We start from the raw sequence: 18,565 nt of genomic DNA, 5'->3' as shown, positions 1-18,565 counted from the left end.
TGTTAAAATTTCATTTCTACTGAAAATTTTGTTAAAATTTCTATAAAAACAAATTGTCAAGAATTTTATTTCCACAGAAAATTTAGTCAATATTTTATTTCTATCGAATATTTTGTCAATTTTTTTATTTCTATAGAAATTTTTTGCAAAATGTTATTTCTATAGAATATTTTTGACAAAATTTTATTTCTATAGAAAATTTTTGCAAAATTTTTTTTTTATAGAAAATTTTGTCAAAAATTTTATTTCTTTAGAACATTTCTGAAAAATTTTATTTCTTTAGAAAATTTTTGCAAAATTTTATTTCTACTGAAAATTTTGTTAAAATTTTATTTCTATAAAAACAAATTGTCAAGAATTTTATTTCTACAGAAAATTTAGTCAATATTTTATTTCTACAGAATATTTTGTCAATTTTTTTATTTCTATAGAAATTTTTTGCAAAATTTTATTTCTATAGAACATTTTGGACAAAATTTTATTTCTATAGAAAATTTTTGCAAAATTTTATTTTTACTGAAAATTTTGTTAAAATTTTATTTCTTTAGAACATTTCTGAAAAATTTTATTTCTTTAGAAAATTTTTGCAAAATTTTATTTCTACTGAAAATTTTGTTAAAATTTTATTTCTATAAAAACAAATTGTCAAGAATTTTATTTCTACAGAAAATTTAGTCAATATTTTATTTCTATAGAATATTTTGTCAATTTTTTTATTTCTATAGAAATTTTTTGCAAAATTTTATTTCTATAGAACATTTGGACAAAATTTTATTTCTTAGAAAATTTTTGCAAAATTTTATTTTATAGAAAATTTTGTCAAAATTCTATTTCTTTAGAACATTTCTGAAAAATTTTATTTCTTTAGAAAATTTTTGCAAAATTTTATTTTTACTGAAAATTTTGTTAAAATTTCATTTCTACTGAAAATTTTGTTAAAATTTTATTTCTTTAGAAAATTTTTGCAAAATTTTATTTCTAACGAAAATTTTGTTAAAATTTCATTTCTACTGAACATTTTGTTAAAATTTCTATAAAAACAAATTGTCAAGAATTTTATTTCTACAGAAAATTTAGTCAATATTTTATTTCTATCGAATATTTTGTCACTTTTCTTATTTCTATAGAAATTTTTTGCAAAATGTTATTTCTATAGAATATTTTTGACAAAATTTTATTTCTATAGAAAATTTTTGCAAAATTTTATTTTATAGAAAATTTTGTCAAAAATTTTATTTCTTTAGAACATTTCTGAAAAATTTCATTTCTTTAGGAAATTTTGTTAAAATTTTATTTCTATAAAAACAAATTGTCAAGAATTTTATTTCTACAGAAAATTTAGTCAATATTTTATTTCTACAGAATATTTGGTCAATTTTTTTATTTCTATAGAAATTTTTTGCAAAATTTTATTTCTATAGAATATTTTTGACAAAATTTTATTTCTATCGAAAATTTTTGCAAAATTTTATTTTACAGAAAGTTTTGTCAAAGTTCTAGTTCTATAGAACATTTCTGAAAAATTTTATTACTTTAGAAAATTTTTGCAAAATTTTATTTCTAACGAAAAGTTGTGTTTCTATAGAAAATTTTGTAAGATTTTTTTTCTATCGAAAATTTTTGTATTTCTATAGACAATTTTTCTCAAAAGTTTATTTCTGTAGAAAATTTTATCAAAATGTTATGTTATTTTTTATAAATTTTGTTTACACATAATTTAGTCAACATTTTATTTCCATAGAAAATTTTGTAAAAATTTTATTCCTATAGAAAGTTTTTGCAAAATTTTGTCAATTTTTTTTATTTCTATAGAAAATTTTTGCAAAATTTTATTTCTCCAGAAAATTTTGTCAATATGTTATTTCTATAGATGATGGCCAATTTTCGATGGGAGAATTGCAAGGGTTGTAACGACACCACGCAAATATGGTCCCATTTAAATTTTTGCAACATTTTATTTCTATAGAAAATTTTTGCAAAATTTTGTTTCCATAGAAAATTTTTTCAAAATATCGAAAATTTTGTCAAAATTTTATTTCCATAGAAAATTTTGTTAAAATGTTATAACTATAGAAAGTTTTTGCAAAATTTTATTTCTATTGAACATTTTTTAAAAATGTGATTTCTTTAGAAAATTTTTGCAAAATATTATTTCTATAGAAAATTTTTGACAAATTTTACTTCTGTAGAAAATTTTATCAAAATGCTATGTTATTTTTATAAATTTTGTTTACAAATATTTTTGTCAAAATTTTATTTCCATACAAAATTTTGTTAAAATTTTATTCCTATAGAAAGTTTTTGAAAACTTTATTTCTATTGAAAATTTTGTTAAAATTTTATTTCTATAAAAATAAATTGTCAAAAATTTAATTTCTACAGAAAATTTTGTCAATATTTTATTTCTATAGAAAATGTTATCAATTGTTTATTTCTATACAAAATGTTCGCAAAATTTTATTTCTATTGAACATTTTTGACAAAATTTTAATTCTGTTTTATTTCTATGGAAAATTTTGTCAAAATTTTCTTTTATAGAATATTTTGTAAGGATTTTATTTCTATAGAAAATGTTTGCAAAATTTTATTTCTATAGAAAATTTTTGACAAAATTTTATTTCTATAAAAAAATTGTTGTAAAATTTTTTTCTATAGAAAATTTTCAAAATTTTATTTCTATAAAAAAATTTGTCAAAATTGTATTTCTATAGAAAATGTTTGACAAAATTTTATTTCCATAGAAAATTTTGTTAACATTTTATTTCTATTGAAAAGTTTGTTAAAATTTTATTTCTATAAAAAAAATTTTGTCAAAAATTTAATTTCTACAGAAAATTTTGTAAATATTTGATTTCTATAGAAAATTTTGTCAATTATTTATTTCTTTAGAAAATTTTCGCAAAATTTTATTTCTATTGAACATTTTTGACAAAATTTTAATTCTGTAGAAAATTTGTTAAAAATGTTATGTTATTTTTTATAAATTTTGTTTACAGATATTTTTGTCAAAATTTTATTTCCATAGAAAATTTTGTTAAAATGTTTTCCCTACAGGAAGTTTTTGCAAAATTTTCTATAGAAATAATATATTTAGAAAATTTTTGACAATTTTTTTTTTCTATAGAAAATTTTTGCAAAATTCAATTTCTATAGAAAAAATTTTCAACATTTTATTTCTTAGAATATTTTTGGAAATTTTTATTTCTAAAGAAAATATTTGCAAAAATTTATTTCTATAGAAAATTTTTCACAAAATTTTATTTCTATAGAAAATTTTTTACAAAATTTTATTTCGATAGAACATTTTTGCAACATTTTATTTCGATAGAAAATTTTTGCAAAAGTTTGTTTCTATAGAAATTTTTTCAAAATATCGAAAATTTTGTCAAAGTTTTATGCTATTGAAAATTTTGTCAAAATTTTATTTCTATAGAAAATTCTATCAAATTTAATTCCAAAACAATTTTTTCAAAAAAAAAAATTTTTTCTATAGATAATTTTTGCAAAATTTGTTTTCTATAGAAAATTTTTGCAAAATTTTATTTTTATAGAAAATGTTTGCAAAATTTTATTTCTATAAAAAATTTTGTCAACATTTTGTTTATGTAGGAAATTTTTCCAAAATTTGTTACTTGTGTGTGTGTGTGTGTGTGTTTTTTTTTTGTACCTAAGAGAATGTATAGCCTGTTGGTATCCTCAATTGGAGATTAATAAGTGTGTGGTCCACTAAAAGATTGTGGCTTCAAAACTCTTTGACCAAAGCATTTCCATGAATATTCATGACTGTTTAATTATTTCATATGGACCCACATACTTCGACTCCACGTTTGTGGAATTCTAGGGATTATGTTGGGGGGAAAATAACTTTTTCAAAGTGTTAACCTCAATCTATAGACAATTTCCGTTACCATATCATATCCGGGTTTAATCGAAACGTGGACAGGGGTGTGTGTGTGTGTATGCCTTTATGGCTTAGTCTATGCATAAGATCCTCTTTTGCCATTCAATCTAAGGAAATGTAAGCATCGAGAATATCGAAAGCCAAGAATTTCCTAAGGACTTGTGAATAAACATTTTGTTCGTTTTGGTGGCTTTAGGATTTTTGTTCTCCTATCGGAAAATGGGATACCATATTGTCCATGCATATTAAGTATGCGGTTGGACTAGTAGACTTAATGTTTTCAGGATTTGTAGAGCAGCAAACAAAAAACACACGCACACATATACAACACCCACACATATACACAAATAACATCCTTTTCATTTGGATGTGTGACATATCATGATGCTGATAGTTAGGCTCTATCAAAATGAAATTCTAGACACAGAAAAGTCTGTTAAGCTCTGGTATATGAAGGTGATTATGCGATTTCCTTTTGAGAAGAAAAGAAAATCCATTGCTGTGATTGTGAATCTTCGTTGTATTCGTTTCAACCTAAAATTGAATTAATGATTGGCATATTCAATGACATGGGACAACGGTATTTTTTTTTGTTAGAAGGTTAACAGGAAAACGAATAATTTCAAGTTGCTCTTTACTTTATTGAAAAAAAAAACAACAAGTAAAGAAAATCTCGGATGGGGCGACTATATTATACCTTCAGCATTCTGTAGATCTAAAATTTTGAAAAAATTTCCATAGAACTAAAATTTTGAGAAAATTTTCTATAGAAAAAAATTTTGCTAAAATTTTCTATAGAAAAAAATTTACAAAATTTTTCTACAGAAAACAAATCTGACAACATTTTCTATAGGAATAAAATAATCCATAAATTTGCTATGGAAATAAAATTTTGATTTTTTTTTTTTTTTTGAGAAATAAAACTTTGACAAAACTTTCTATAGAAATAAAATTTAGACAAAATTTTCTTTAGAAATAAAATTTAGACAAAATTTTCTTTAGAAATAAAATTTTGGCAAAATTTTCTATGGAAATAAAACTTTGACAAAATTTTCTATAGAAAAAAAAATTAACAAAATTTTCTATAGAACTAAAACATTGACAAAATTTTCCATAGAAATAAAATTTTGTCAAAAATTTTGACAACATTTTCTATAGAAATACAATTTAAAAAAAATCTATAGAAATAAAATTTTGGCAAAATTTTCTGTATAAATAAAATTGTGACAAAATTTCTACAGTCGGAAGTCGATATTTCAGTGTGTTACACAGAAGGTTGCTACTCGAACCAAAAACGATCTTCCAAAATTGGGAGCAAATTTTACCAAATAACTACCAAAAAAACTCTTATTTTGTCAAAATTTTATTTCCACAAAAAATTTTGTCATAATTTTATTTCTATAGAAAATTTTGTCAAAAATTTTGTTTCCATAGAAAATTTTGTCAAAATTTTATTTCTATAAAAACTTTTGTCAAAATTTTATTTCTATAGAAAATGTTGTCAATATTTTATTTCTAAAAAAATATTTTGTCAAACTTTTATTTCTATAGAAAATTTTGTCAATATTTTTTGTATATAGTAAATTTTGCCAACAATTTTAATTGTACAGATAATTTTGCCAAAATTTTATTTCTATAGAAAATTTTGTCAAAATTTTATTTCCACAGAAAATTTTGTCATAATTTTATTTGTATAAAAAATTTTGTCAAAAATTTTATTTCTATAGAAAATTTTGTCAAAATTTTATTTCTGTAGAAAATTTTGTAAAAATTTTATTTCTGTAGAAAATTTTGCCAACATTTTATTTCTATAAAAAAATTTTGTCAAACTTTTATTTCTATAGAAAATTTTGTCAATATTTTTTGTAAATAGAAAATTTTGCCAAAAATTTTAATTGTGTAGATAATTTTGCCAAAAATTTTAATTGTATAGATAATTTTGCCAAAATTTTATTTGTATAGAAAATTTTGTCAAAATTATATTTCTATAAAAAATTTGGTCAACATTTTATTTCTTTAGAAAATTTTGTCAAATTTTTTTTTCTAAGGAAAATTTTGTAAAAATGTTATTTCTATAGAAAATTTTGTCAATTTTTTGTTTAAGAAAATTTTGTCAAAATTTTGTCAGAAAATTTTTTCAAAATTTTATTTTCGTAGAAAATATGTGTCAAAATTTTATTTTCATAGAAAAGGTTCTCAAAATTATAAACGCAATGACAGGCTTAAACATAAATATTGTTTACCTAGGTTACTTACCTTATCACTACCTCACTATCTGAAATAACGCTGACAGCTATATTTTCCGGTGGTCCCGGCAAACGTTCACGATTCGATTCGAAACAACCCACTATGGTTCGGGCATATTGCAAACTACATATTTCCTTAGAACGTACCGGTTCTCCACGACACCAATTCAGACATTTACGTGGTACATTCGAGTCTGCACAACACGTTCGATGATCTGATCCATCGGCAGCACAACGCATTAGCTTATCAAATTCCACAATGCATTCGGGTTTATCGGCTATTGCATCGATATCCACATAATAACTGCAAGCACTACGACATGCCATGGAGACATTCATTTGGGCACAACATTCGGTGACATTGTGATTTAGGGCGGGCGTATTGCGTATACGCACCGACACAGGAATGGTGGTCGATCCAAACGGATTTTCTGCATGACAGAAGTAATCACCCACATCGCTGGCTTGCAATTTATTGATACGCAAGACCATGGTGTAGAAATTCGGTCGTGATTCATTGGTTCGTTGCATTATGTGATAGTTGCCACCCTCTATAACGGGGATGCGACCATCATGGTCACGCCAGAATATGGTCTTTGGTTTGGGTTTGGAATTCACCATGCATCGTAATTCCACTTCATTGCCCACGGAGGCCACAGTAATGCCGGCAGCTTGGATTTTGGGTGGATCTATAAATTTGTTTGGAAAGAGAGAGAGACAAATATAATGAAATTGAAAAGTTGGATACTGGCAGAGAAAATTTTATAATAGAAATAATAGAAAATATCATGAAATTGAAAAGTTGGATACTGGCAGAGAAAAGTTTTATAATAGAAATAATAGAAAATTTTGCCAAAATTTAACTTCTCTAGAAAATTTTGCCAAAATTTAACTTCTCTAGAAAATTTTGCCAAAATTTAACTTCTCTAGAAAATTTTGTCAAAATTTCACTTCAAATTTGGTCAAAATTTCATTTCTACAGAAAATTTTGCCAAAAGTTTTTTTCTATAGTAAATTTTGGGAAAATTTTACCAAAATTTTAGTTCTATAGAAAATTTTGCTAAAATTTTATTTCTAGAGATATTTTTACCAAAAATTTTATTTCTATTTTTCAAATTTTCTCAAAATTTTATTTGTATAGAAAATATTGCCAAATTTTTATTTCTATAGAAAATTTTGCCAAAATTTTATTTCTATAGAAAATTTTGTCAAAATTTTATTTCGATACAAAATTTAACCAAAATGTAATTTCTAGTAAAAATTTTACCAAAATTTTTATAAACAATTTTGCTAAAATTTTATTTCTAGAGAAATTTTTACCAAAAATTTTATTTCTATTTTTTCAAATTTTCTCAAAATTTTATTTGTATAGAAAATTTTGCCAAATTTTTATTTCTATAGAAAATTTTTCAAAATTTTATTTCTATAGAAATTTTTACCAAAAATTTTATTTCTATTTTTTAAAATTTTCTCAAAATTTTATTTGTATAGAAAATTTTGCCAAATTTTTATTTCTATAGAAAATTTTGTCAAAATTTTATTTCTATAGAAAATTTTGCCAAAATTTTATTGCTATAGAAAATTTTGTCAAAATTTTATTTCGATACAAAATTTAACCAAAATTTAATTTCTAGTAAAAATTTTACCAAAATTTTTATAAAAAATGTTACCAAAATTTTTATAAAAATTTTTACCAAAATTTTTTGTTGAACTTTTATTTCTATAGAAAATTTTGTTAAAATTTTATTTCTATAGAAAATTTTGTTAAAATTTTATTTCTATAGAAAATTTTGCTCACATTTTATTTCTATAGAAAATTTTGCCCACATTTTATTCCAATAGAAAATTCTGGCAAAATTTTATTTCTATAGAAAATTTTGAAAACATTTATTTCTATAAAAAATTTTGACAAAATTTATTTCAGTAGCAAATTTTGTTAATCTTGAAATAAAAGATAGGTAATATTGCCAACATTTTATTTCTATAGAAAATTTTGTAAAAATTTTATGTTTTTATAGAAAATGTTGTCAAAATTTTATTTCTTTAGAAAATGTGCAAGATTTTATTTCAATAGAAAATTTGACCAAAATTGTATTTCTTTAGTCAAACTTTTATTTCTATAGGAAATTTTCTCAAAATTTTATATATAGAGACTTTTCTCAAAATTTTACTTGTATAGAAAATTTTGTTAATTTTTTTTTCTATAGAAAATTTTGCTAAAATTGTATTTAGAAAGAACATTTTGTCAAAATTATATTTCTGTACTAAGTTTTGCCAAAATTTCATTGCTATAGGAAATTTTACCAAAATTTTATTTCTATAGAAAATTTGGTAAAATTTTATTTCTGAAGATAATTTTCTCAACAATTTTATTTCTATAGAAAATTTTGTTAAAATTTTATTTTTTTATAAAAAATTTTGTCAATTTTGTCTATAGAATATTTTGTCAAAATTTTTAATATTTCTATAGAAAATTTTGTTAAAATTTTATTTTTTTATAGAAAATTTTGTCAAAATTTTAATTCTGTAGTAAATTTTCTCAAAAATTTATTTCTATAGGAAATCTTCTTAAAATTTTTTACTTCTGTAAAAATTTTCTGAGTAATGTCATTTCTATAGGAAATTTTATCAAAATGTTATATATATATTATATTTCTATAGAAAATATTTCTCAAAATTATATTTCGATAGAACATTTTTCTCAAAATTATATTTCTATAGAAAATTTTGTCAAAATTTGATTTCTATAGAAAATTTTCTCAAAATTTTATTTTTATAGAAAATTTGATCAAAATTTTATTACTAAAGGAAAATGTGCCACAATTTTATTTCAATAAAAAATATAGCCAAAATTATAATTCTATAGAAAATATTTCTCGAAATTATATTTCGATAGAACATTTTTCTCAAAATTTTATTTCTATAGAAAATTTTGTCAAAATTTTATTTCTATTAAAATTTTTTTCAAAATTTTATTTCCATGGAAAATTTTAGCAAAGTTTTATTTCTATAGAAAAATTTTGCCAAAATTTTATTTCTATAGAAAATTTAACCAAAATTTTATTTCTATAGGAAATTTTCTCAAAATTTTATTTCTATTAAAATTTTTTTCAAAATTTTATTTCCATGGAAAATTTTATCAAAATTTTATTTCTATAGAAAATTTTTGCCAAAATTTTGTTTCTATAGAAAATTTAACCAAATTTTATTTCTACAGGAAATTTTCTCAAAATGTTATATATAGAAACTTTTCTCAAAATTTTACTTGTATAGAAAATTTTGTTAAATTTTTTTTCTACAGAAAATTTTGCTTTTGTATTTAGATAGAAAATTTTGCCAAAATTATATTTCTGTACTAAGTGTTGCCAAAATTTTATTTCTATAGAAAATTTTAGCAAAATTTTATTTCTATAGAAAATTTGATAAAATTTTATTTCTGAAGCAAATTTTCTCAAAAATTTTATTTCAATAGATTAATTTTGTAAAATTTTGTTTCTGTAGAAAATTTTGTTAAAATTTTATTTTTTTTTTATAGAAAATTTTGTCAAAATTTTATTTTTTGTAGAAAATTTTGTCAAAATTTTAATTCTGTAGAAAATTTTCTCAAAAATTTATTTCTATAGGAAATTTTCTTAAAATTTTTTACTTCTGTAAAAATTTTCTGTATAATCTTATTTATCAAAATATTGTTTCTCTAGAAAATTTGGCAAAATGTTATTTCTAAGAAAATTTTGCCAAAATTAAATTACTATTAATTTTTTTTTTCAAATTTATATTACGATAGAACATATTTCTCAAAATTAAATTTCTAAAGAAAATTTTGTCAAAATTTTATTTTTATAGAAAATTTTCTAAAAATTTGATTTTTTCGGAAAATTTGATCAAAATTTTATTTCTATAAAAAAATTGCCAAATTATAATTCTACATATATAAATTTATTTCTATGGAAAATTTTATTTCTATAGAAAATTTTCTAAAAATTTTATTTTTGTGGAAAATGTACCAATATTTTATTTCTATAGAAAATTTTGTCAACATTTTATGTCTCTAGAAAATTTTGTCAAAATTTTATTTCTATAGAAAATTTTTGCCAAAATTTTATATCTATAGAAAATTTAGCCAAAATTTTATTTCTATAGAAAATTTTCTCAAAAATTTCTTTCGATAGAAAATTGTGCCAAAATTTTATTTCTATTGAAAATTTAGCTAAAATTTTAATTCGTTTAAGTCATTGCGTTGGTGATACTTACAACAAATATTAACCTTCCTGGTAGCCTGCATGGGCACTCCATAACCATTGTCGGCATAACACGACACATGTTCCATATCTGCCGTTACATTATGTATCACGGTAACCATATGTCTTGAGGTATCTTGACGTACCAAATGACCACCCACATATAATGAGATCGTGGGTGCTGGATTACCTAAGGCTAAGCACAGTATGGTCATGGAACTTCCTTCGGGTACATTATCAGCAGGATGTACAGTTGGTGGCTGTAAAAAAGATGAGAACAGTGAAAAGGCTTAGTTATGATTTATGAAAGCAGAAGACAAACTCACATCGACAAAGGCTGGCAATGCTGGATCAGTCCATGCCACTAGAGTTTCTGAAGGCATTGATGTGGCCTTCTCTCCCACAGCCTCTACATAGAGAATATGCTGTGAACTAGGCTTTAAATTACCCATACGGAGCCATGCTACTCTGGTTTCGATTTTGTTGAATTTTTCGGCTTTCATGGGTTTGTGATAGACTCTGTAATGAATTTAACCAAAAATATGTATGGATTATTAAGAGGTAAGGATTGGAAAATAATGATTAGAAGGCATGGTTATCCAAACCAAATCATTTTGAAAATTTGAAACCAATAAATCTGTAAAATCCAAGAAACTGTGTTTTTGAAATTTCTTCTCCAACAGATTTTGACAAAAATTTTCTATAAAAATAAAATTTTAACAAAATTTTCTATAGAAACAAAATATCGACAAAATTTTCTATAGAAATAAAATCTTGAGAAAATTTTCTATAGAAATAAAATATTGACAAAATTTTCTATAGAAATAAAATATTGAAAAAATTTTCTATAGAAATAAAATTTTGATAACATTTTCTTAGAAATAAAATGTTGACAAAATTTTCTATAGAAATAAAATATTGACAAAATTCTCTACAGAAATAAAATTTTGACAAAATTTTCTATAGAAATAAAATTTTGACAAAATTTTCTTAGAAATAAAATTTTGATAAAATTTTCTATAGTAATAAAATTTTTATAATATTTTGTACAGAAATAAAATTTTGTATAGAAATAAAATTTTGAGAAAATTTTCAATAGAAATAAAATTTTGCAAAAATTTTCTATAGGACAAAAATTTTGACAAAATTTTATACAGAAGTAAAATTTTGACAACATTTTGTTTTTCTATAGAAATTTTTGCCAACATTTTATTTATATACAGAATATTGTTAAAACTTTATTTTTTGGGAAATTTTCTAAAAATGTTATTTTTATAGAAAATTTTGTCAAAATTAGTTATAGAAATAAAATTATAATAACATTTTCTATAGAACTTACATTTTGACCAAATTTTCAATAGAAATATAGATTTTACCAAATTTTGTATAAAAATACAATCTTGACAAAATTTTCTATAGAAATAAAATTTTGACAAAATTTTCTGTAGAAATAAAATTGTGACACAATTTTCTATAGAAATAGAAGTTTGAGAAAATTTTCTATAGAAATAAAATTTTGACAAAATTTTCTATAGCAATAAAATTTCGACAAAATTTTATATAGAAATAAAATTTTGACAAAATTTTCTGTAGCAATAAAATTTTGACAAAATTTTCTGTAGAAATACAATTTTTAGAAAAATTTTCTATAGAAATAAAATTTTGACAAAATTTTCTATAGAATTACAATTTGGAGAAAATTTTCTATAGAAATAAAATTTGGTTACAATTTTCTATAGAAATGAAATGTGGACAAAATTTTCTATAGAAAAAAAAATGTTGACAAAACTTTTTATAAAAATAAAATTTTGAAAAAATGTTGAGAAAATTTTCTATAAAAATAAAATTTTGAGTAACTTTTCTATGGAAATAAAATGTTGGCAAATTTTCTATAGAAATAAAATTTTGCAAAATATTTTTTTTTTTGGTAAAAATTTCTTAAAATGTTTGGTAGATTATTTTTGGGTCGAATGGCAACCGTGATTGTGATCCTGAAATCATTGAAAGTCAACATGCCCAAGTATTGCTAAAAGCATTCAATGACCACCATCTATCAAACCTGCATGTTGCATTTGATGCGAATAATTTTTTGTTTTATCGAGTTTTTCAACAGAGATTCGTCGCGCGAAAGAAGACATGAGAAGAGAAATAATGACAGGATAAATCACAGCACTTATCTTTGTGCCACAATTGGTAGCTAACGGCCAGGTCAGTCATCATCGCATCGTTCAGATTTCCAGCTAATAAACGTTCGTACTTCATAAATCATTTTGTTTCTCTTATTACACATCAGCCACTTTCGTACGATTTTCTACTCCAATTCGCCATAAAAGTCCACTTAAGAAGGTTACACCAATAATTGTTCATTGGATGTAGTGTAAGTGTAGCCACGTAGCCCTGATAAACGATGCCAATTGAACTTTTGTATAATTAACAACTTGACTTTTGTTGGATGTCTGTGTGAGAATGACACTCAACCCTTACCTTGCAAACATTATCGATGAGCAGTAAGCATTTCGGATAATGAATGTAGATACGAGTAGAAGTGGACGATAATTTAAATTAATTATAGAAGTCGGCAGAAAATTTTCTATAGAAATAAAACTTTGACAAAATTTTCTATGGAAATAAAATTTTGACAAATTTTCTATAGATATAAAATTTTGACAAAGTTTTCTATTGAAATAAAATTTCGACAAAATTTTCTATAGAAATAAAATTTTGACAAAATTTTCTATAGAAATAAAATTTTGACAAAATTATCTATAGATATAAAATTTTGACAAAAATTTTTCTAGGTGTAAAATTGTGACAAAATGTTCTATAGAAATAAAATTTTGTCAAATTTTTACTATAAAAATAAAATTTTGACAAAATTTTCTATAGAAATAAAATTTTGACAATATTTTCTATAGAAATAATATTTTATTTATTTTTTTATTTATTTTATTTCTATAGAAATAAAGTTCTGCAAAAATTTTCTATAGATATAAAATGTTGACAACATTTTCTATAGACATAAAATTTTGTCAAATTTTTACTATAAAAATATTTTAACAAAATTTTCTAAAGAATTAAAATTTTGACCAAATTTTCTACAAAAATAAAATTTTGACAAAATTTTCTATAGAAATAAAATTTTGACAACATTTTCTATAGAAATAAAATTTTGACAAAATTTTCTATAGAAATAAAAGTTTGACAAAATTTTGTATAGAAATAAAATTTCGACATAATTTTGTATAGAAATAAAATTTTGACAAAATTTTCTATAGAAATAAAATTTTGACAAAATTTTGTATAGAAATAAAATTTCGACAAAATTTTGTATAGAAATAAAATTTCGACAAAATTTTGTATAGAAATAAAATTTTGACAAAATTTTCTATAGAAATAAAATTTTGACACAATTTTCTATAGAAATAAAATTTTTGCCACATTTCCTACAGAAATACAATTTTGAGAAAATTTTTTATAGATATAAAATTTTGACAAAGTTTTCTATTGAAATAAAATTTTGACAAAATTTTATAGAGAAACAAAATTTTGACGAAATTTTCTATAGAAATAAATTTGACAAAATTTTTCTCTAAAAAAAAAAAAATTCTGTAAAAATAAATTTTGTCCAATTTTTGCTATAAAAATAAAATCATGACAAAATTTTCTATAGAAATAAAGTTTGGACAAAATTTTCTATAGAAATAAAATTTTGAGAAAATTTTCTATAGAAAAAAAAAATTGACAAAATTCTCTATAGAAATAAATTTTTGACAAATTTTTCTATAAAAAAAATTGTAAAAAATTTTCTGTAGAAAAAAATTTTGTCCAATTTTTACTATAAAAATAAAATTTTGACAAGTTTTTATATAAAAAAAATTTGTAAAAAATTTTCTATAGAAATAAAATTTTGTCCAATTTTTACTATAAAAATAAAATTTTGACAACATTTTCGATAGAAATAATATTTTGACAAAATTTTCTACAGAAATAAAATTTTGAGAAAATTTTCTAGCAGTAAAATTTTGCCAAATTGTACTATACAAATAAAATTATGCCACAATTTCCTATAGAAATAAAATTTTGACAAAATTTTCTTTAGAAATAATATTTTATTTTATTTATTTTTTTTATTTATTTTATTTCTATAGAAATAAAGTTCTGCAAAAATTTTCTATAGATATAAAATGTTGACAACATTTTCTATAGACATAAAATTTTGTCAAAATTTTCTACAGAAATAAAATTTTGACAAAATTTTGTATAGAAATAAAATTTTGACAAAATTTTCTATAGAAATAAAATTTTAACAAAATTTTCTATAGAAATAAAATTTTGACAAAATTTTCTATAGAAATAAAATTTTGACAAAATTTTCTATAGAAATAAAATTTTGACAAACTTTTCTATAGAAATAAAATTTTGACAAACTTTTCTATAGAAATAAAATTTTGACAAAATTTTGTATAGAAATAAAATTTTGACAAAATTTTCTATAGAAATAAAATTTTAACAAAATTTTCTATAGAAATAAAATTTTGACAAAATTTTCTATAGAAATAAAATTTTGACAAACTTTTCTATAGAAATAAAATTTTCTATAGAAATAAAATTTTTACCACATTTCCTACAGAAATACAATTTTGAGAAAATTTTTTATAGATATAAAATTTTGACAAAGTTTTCTATTGAAATAAAATTTTGACAAAATTTTATATAGAAACAACATTTTGACGAAATTTTCTATAGAAATAAATTTTTGACAAAATTTTTCTATAAATAAAATTTTGTCCAATTTTTACTACAAAAATAAAATTTTGGCAAAATTTTCTATAGAAATAAAGTTTGAACAAAATTCTCTATAGAAATAAATTTTTGACAAAATTTTCTATAGAAATAAAATTTTGTCCAATTTTTACTATAAAAATAATATTTTAACAAAATAGAATTAAAATGTTGACAAAATTTTCTATAGAAATAAACTTTTGACAAAATTTTCTATAGAAATAAAATTTCGACAAAATTTTCTATAGAAATAAAATTTTGACAAAATTTTCTATAGAAATAAAATTTTTACCACATTTCCTACAGAAATACAATTTTGAGAAAATTTTTTATAGATATAAAATTTTGACAAAGTTTTCTATTGAAATAAAATTTTGACAAAATTTTATATAGAAACAACATTTTGACGAAATTTTCTATAGAAATAAATTTTTGACAAAATTTTTCTATAAATAAAATTTTGTCCAATTTTTACTACAAAAATAAAATTTTGGCAAAATTTTCTATAGAAATAAAGTTTGAACAAAATTCTCTATAGAAATAAATTTTTGACAAAATTTTCTATAGAAATAAAATTTTGTCCAATTTTTACTATAAAAATAATATTTTAACAAAATAGAATTAAAATGTTGACAAAATTTTCTATAGAAATAAACTTTTGACAAAATTTTCTATAGAAATAAAATTTCGACAAAATTTTCTATAGAAATAAAATTTTTACCACATTTCCTACAGAAATACAATTTTGAGAAAATTTTTTATAGATATAAAATTTTGACAACGTTTTCTATTGAAATAAAATTTTGACAAAATTTTATATAGAAACAAAATTTTGACGAAATTTTCTATAGAAATAAATTTTTGACAAAATTTTTTCTATAAAAAAAAAAAATTCTGTAAAAATAGATTTTGTCCAATTTTTACTATAAAAATAAAATCATGACAAAATTTTCTATAGAAATAAAGTTTGGACAAAATTTTCTATAGAAATAAAATTTTGAGAAAATGTTCTATAGAAAAAAAAATTGACAAAATTCTCTATAGAAATAAATTTTTGACAAAATTTTCTATAGAAATAAATTTTTGACAAAATTTTCTATAAAAAAAATTGTAAAAAATTTTCTGTAGAAAAATAATTTTGTCCAATTTTTACTATAAAAATAAAATTTTGACAAATTTTTATATAAAAAAAATTTGTAAAAAATTTTCTATAGAAATAAAATTTTGTCCAATTTTTACTATAAAAATAAAATTTTGACAACATTTTCGATAGAAATAATATTTTGACAAAATTTTCTACAGAAACAAAATTTTGAGAAAATTTTCTAGCAGTAAAATTTTGCCAAATTTTACTATACAATTAAAATTATGCCACAATTTGCTATAGAAATAAAATTTTGACAAAATTTTCTATAGAAATAAAATATTGACAAAATTTTCGTTATAAATAAATTTTTGCCAAAATTTTCGATAGAAGTAAAATTTTGACAAAATTTTCTGTAGATATAATCGAGAAATGAAAACAATTTTTCCATGTAAATTGTGAAGCCCATATCCATCTCTAAAATAAATTCAATTTATTTTTAGCAATCTGCCCCCCAATACACTTCACACGAAAAAGATAATCTCTACGATTTTTCATTATTAAATAATAAAAAGGACAACTGAATATCCCACGGGCTACAGGACATGTGTTGAGTTGCGTGTATCCAAGTAGGTTTTTTCTTCAATTTTTTCTTAGCATATCTTTGTACAAATTTCTGTATACCAACATACCTGTAGGTTATTTTCTCGTGGGGATGAGAGTATTCTGGCGGTTGCCATGTCAATTGCATCCATGTGGCACTATGAGCTATAATGGCCAGTGAATGTGGTGGCGATGGAGCTCCATAAATATGTCGCTGCTGTTGATCCACTGTAAAAGAAATATGACCATTAAAATGGAATTGGAAAACAAAACGGAATCAAGAATGAGTAGGAGGTTTTTTTCCCCAAATGTTTTTATTAAAGTAAGTGCCTTGCCATAAAGGTCAAAGCCAGCAATTGAGTGGAAAATATTTTTCTTCTAATAGGATTATATGGAAAAATATTTATAATGAAGTCATATAATGGCTACACTAAAAAATAAAAAAAAATAATAAACTTAGTAAAAATTTTAAAACGAAGAGTTTATGATGAATTGAGATGGAATTATTAAATTATATTATTATTATTATTAATTATTAACTTTTTTAAATTAAATTAAATTAAATTAAATTAAAAATTAAAATCAAAATTAAATTTAAAATTAAAATTAAAATTAAAATTAAAATTAAAATTAAAATCAAAATTAAAATTAAAATTAAAATTAAAATTAAAATTAAAATTAAAATTAAAATTAAAATTAAAATTAAAATTAAAATTACAATTAAAATTAAAATTAAAATTAAAATTAAAATTAAAATTAAAATTAAAATTAAAATTAAAATTAAAATTAAAATTAAAATTAAAATTGAAATTGAAATTGAAATTGAAATTGAAATTGAAATTGAAATTGAAATTGAAATTGAAATTCAATTCAATTCAATTAAATTAAATTAAATTAAATTAAATTAAATTAAATTAAATTAAATTAAATTAAATTAAATTAAATTAAATTAAAAATTGAAATTAAAATCAAAATTAAATTTAAAATTAAAATTGAAAATTAAAATTAAATTAAATTAAATTAAATTCACAATGTGTCACAGTGGCCCATTAACCTCCATAGCATTTGTCATTGAATTGTAATTAGCAAATTTGTCATTTTGTCACATCCTATGGTTTTTACCAAATAGTCAACAATGTTATTTCACTATCTACAAATTTTGCCCAGCTTTTTTTTGAATGCAGTAAAACATTTGTGTGTGTGGTTTGGCTGTACTGGACAATGTAATTAAAACTAAATTTACCTTTTTCGCTGCTAGTCTCTGTGGTGTTGATTAACAGCATCGAAGATGGCAACGATGTGCCAAATTTACCCCTTGTCAATACCATGATGCGATACAAGGCATGCGGTTCCAAATTTACCAAATCGATGGATGTTTCATTTGTTGTCAATTCCTGCAAATGCAAAAGGCAAACAAACAACAAAATAGTTAGACTTGATAATGTAAGCGGGTGATGGACAAATTCAATAAAATTGTTCGACTTAAAAAAGCCATCTACAACAATGCGGTATGGAATGGAAACAAGCAAATTGCAAATTGCTGTCCGTCCACTTGTTCATGTTGTAGGTATTTTAAATACACTTCTCAATATGGTGCATTCAGAAAATCAGAATGATCGTAGTTGAAGTTGAAATAGAATTTCATGGAAACTATTTTTTGTTTTTTTTTTTTTTGTTTCTAATGAAAAAATTGTTCCTATAATGAAATCTT

General features: G+C 21.2%; 1 protein-coding gene across 2 annotated transcripts in view; it reads right to left on the bottom strand.

The window, feature by feature from the left end:
• LOC142237163 (Ig-like and fibronectin type-III domain-containing protein 2) overlaps positions 1-18,565 on the bottom strand; it is a 521,807-nt gene that overhangs the window by 15,370 nt on the left and 487,872 nt on the right. For both annotated transcript variants that reach the window (XM_075308520.1, XM_075308521.1), the window contains exons 13-17: positions 18,098-18,248; positions 16,944-17,082; positions 10,712-10,904; positions 10,399-10,645; positions 6,158-6,836 (exon numbers count right to left, since the gene is read on the bottom strand). In XM_075308520.1, coding sequence (XP_075164635.1) covers positions 6,158-6,836; positions 10,399-10,645; positions 10,712-10,904; positions 16,944-17,082; positions 18,098-18,248 — 1,409 coding nt within the window. The remainder of the gene's footprint in view (positions 1-6,157; positions 6,837-10,398; positions 10,646-10,711; positions 10,905-16,943; positions 17,083-18,097; positions 18,249-18,565) is intronic.

The sequence above is a fragment of the Haematobia irritans genome, chromosome 4 (assembly GCF_050003625.1).
Source record: "Haematobia irritans isolate KBUSLIRL chromosome 4, ASM5000362v1, whole genome shotgun sequence".
Lineage (NCBI taxonomy): Eukaryota > Metazoa > Arthropoda > Insecta > Diptera > Muscidae > Haematobia > Haematobia irritans.
The sequence above is the reverse complement of the archived record's forward strand: the minus strand, read 5'-3'. Positions and strand labels throughout refer to the sequence as shown.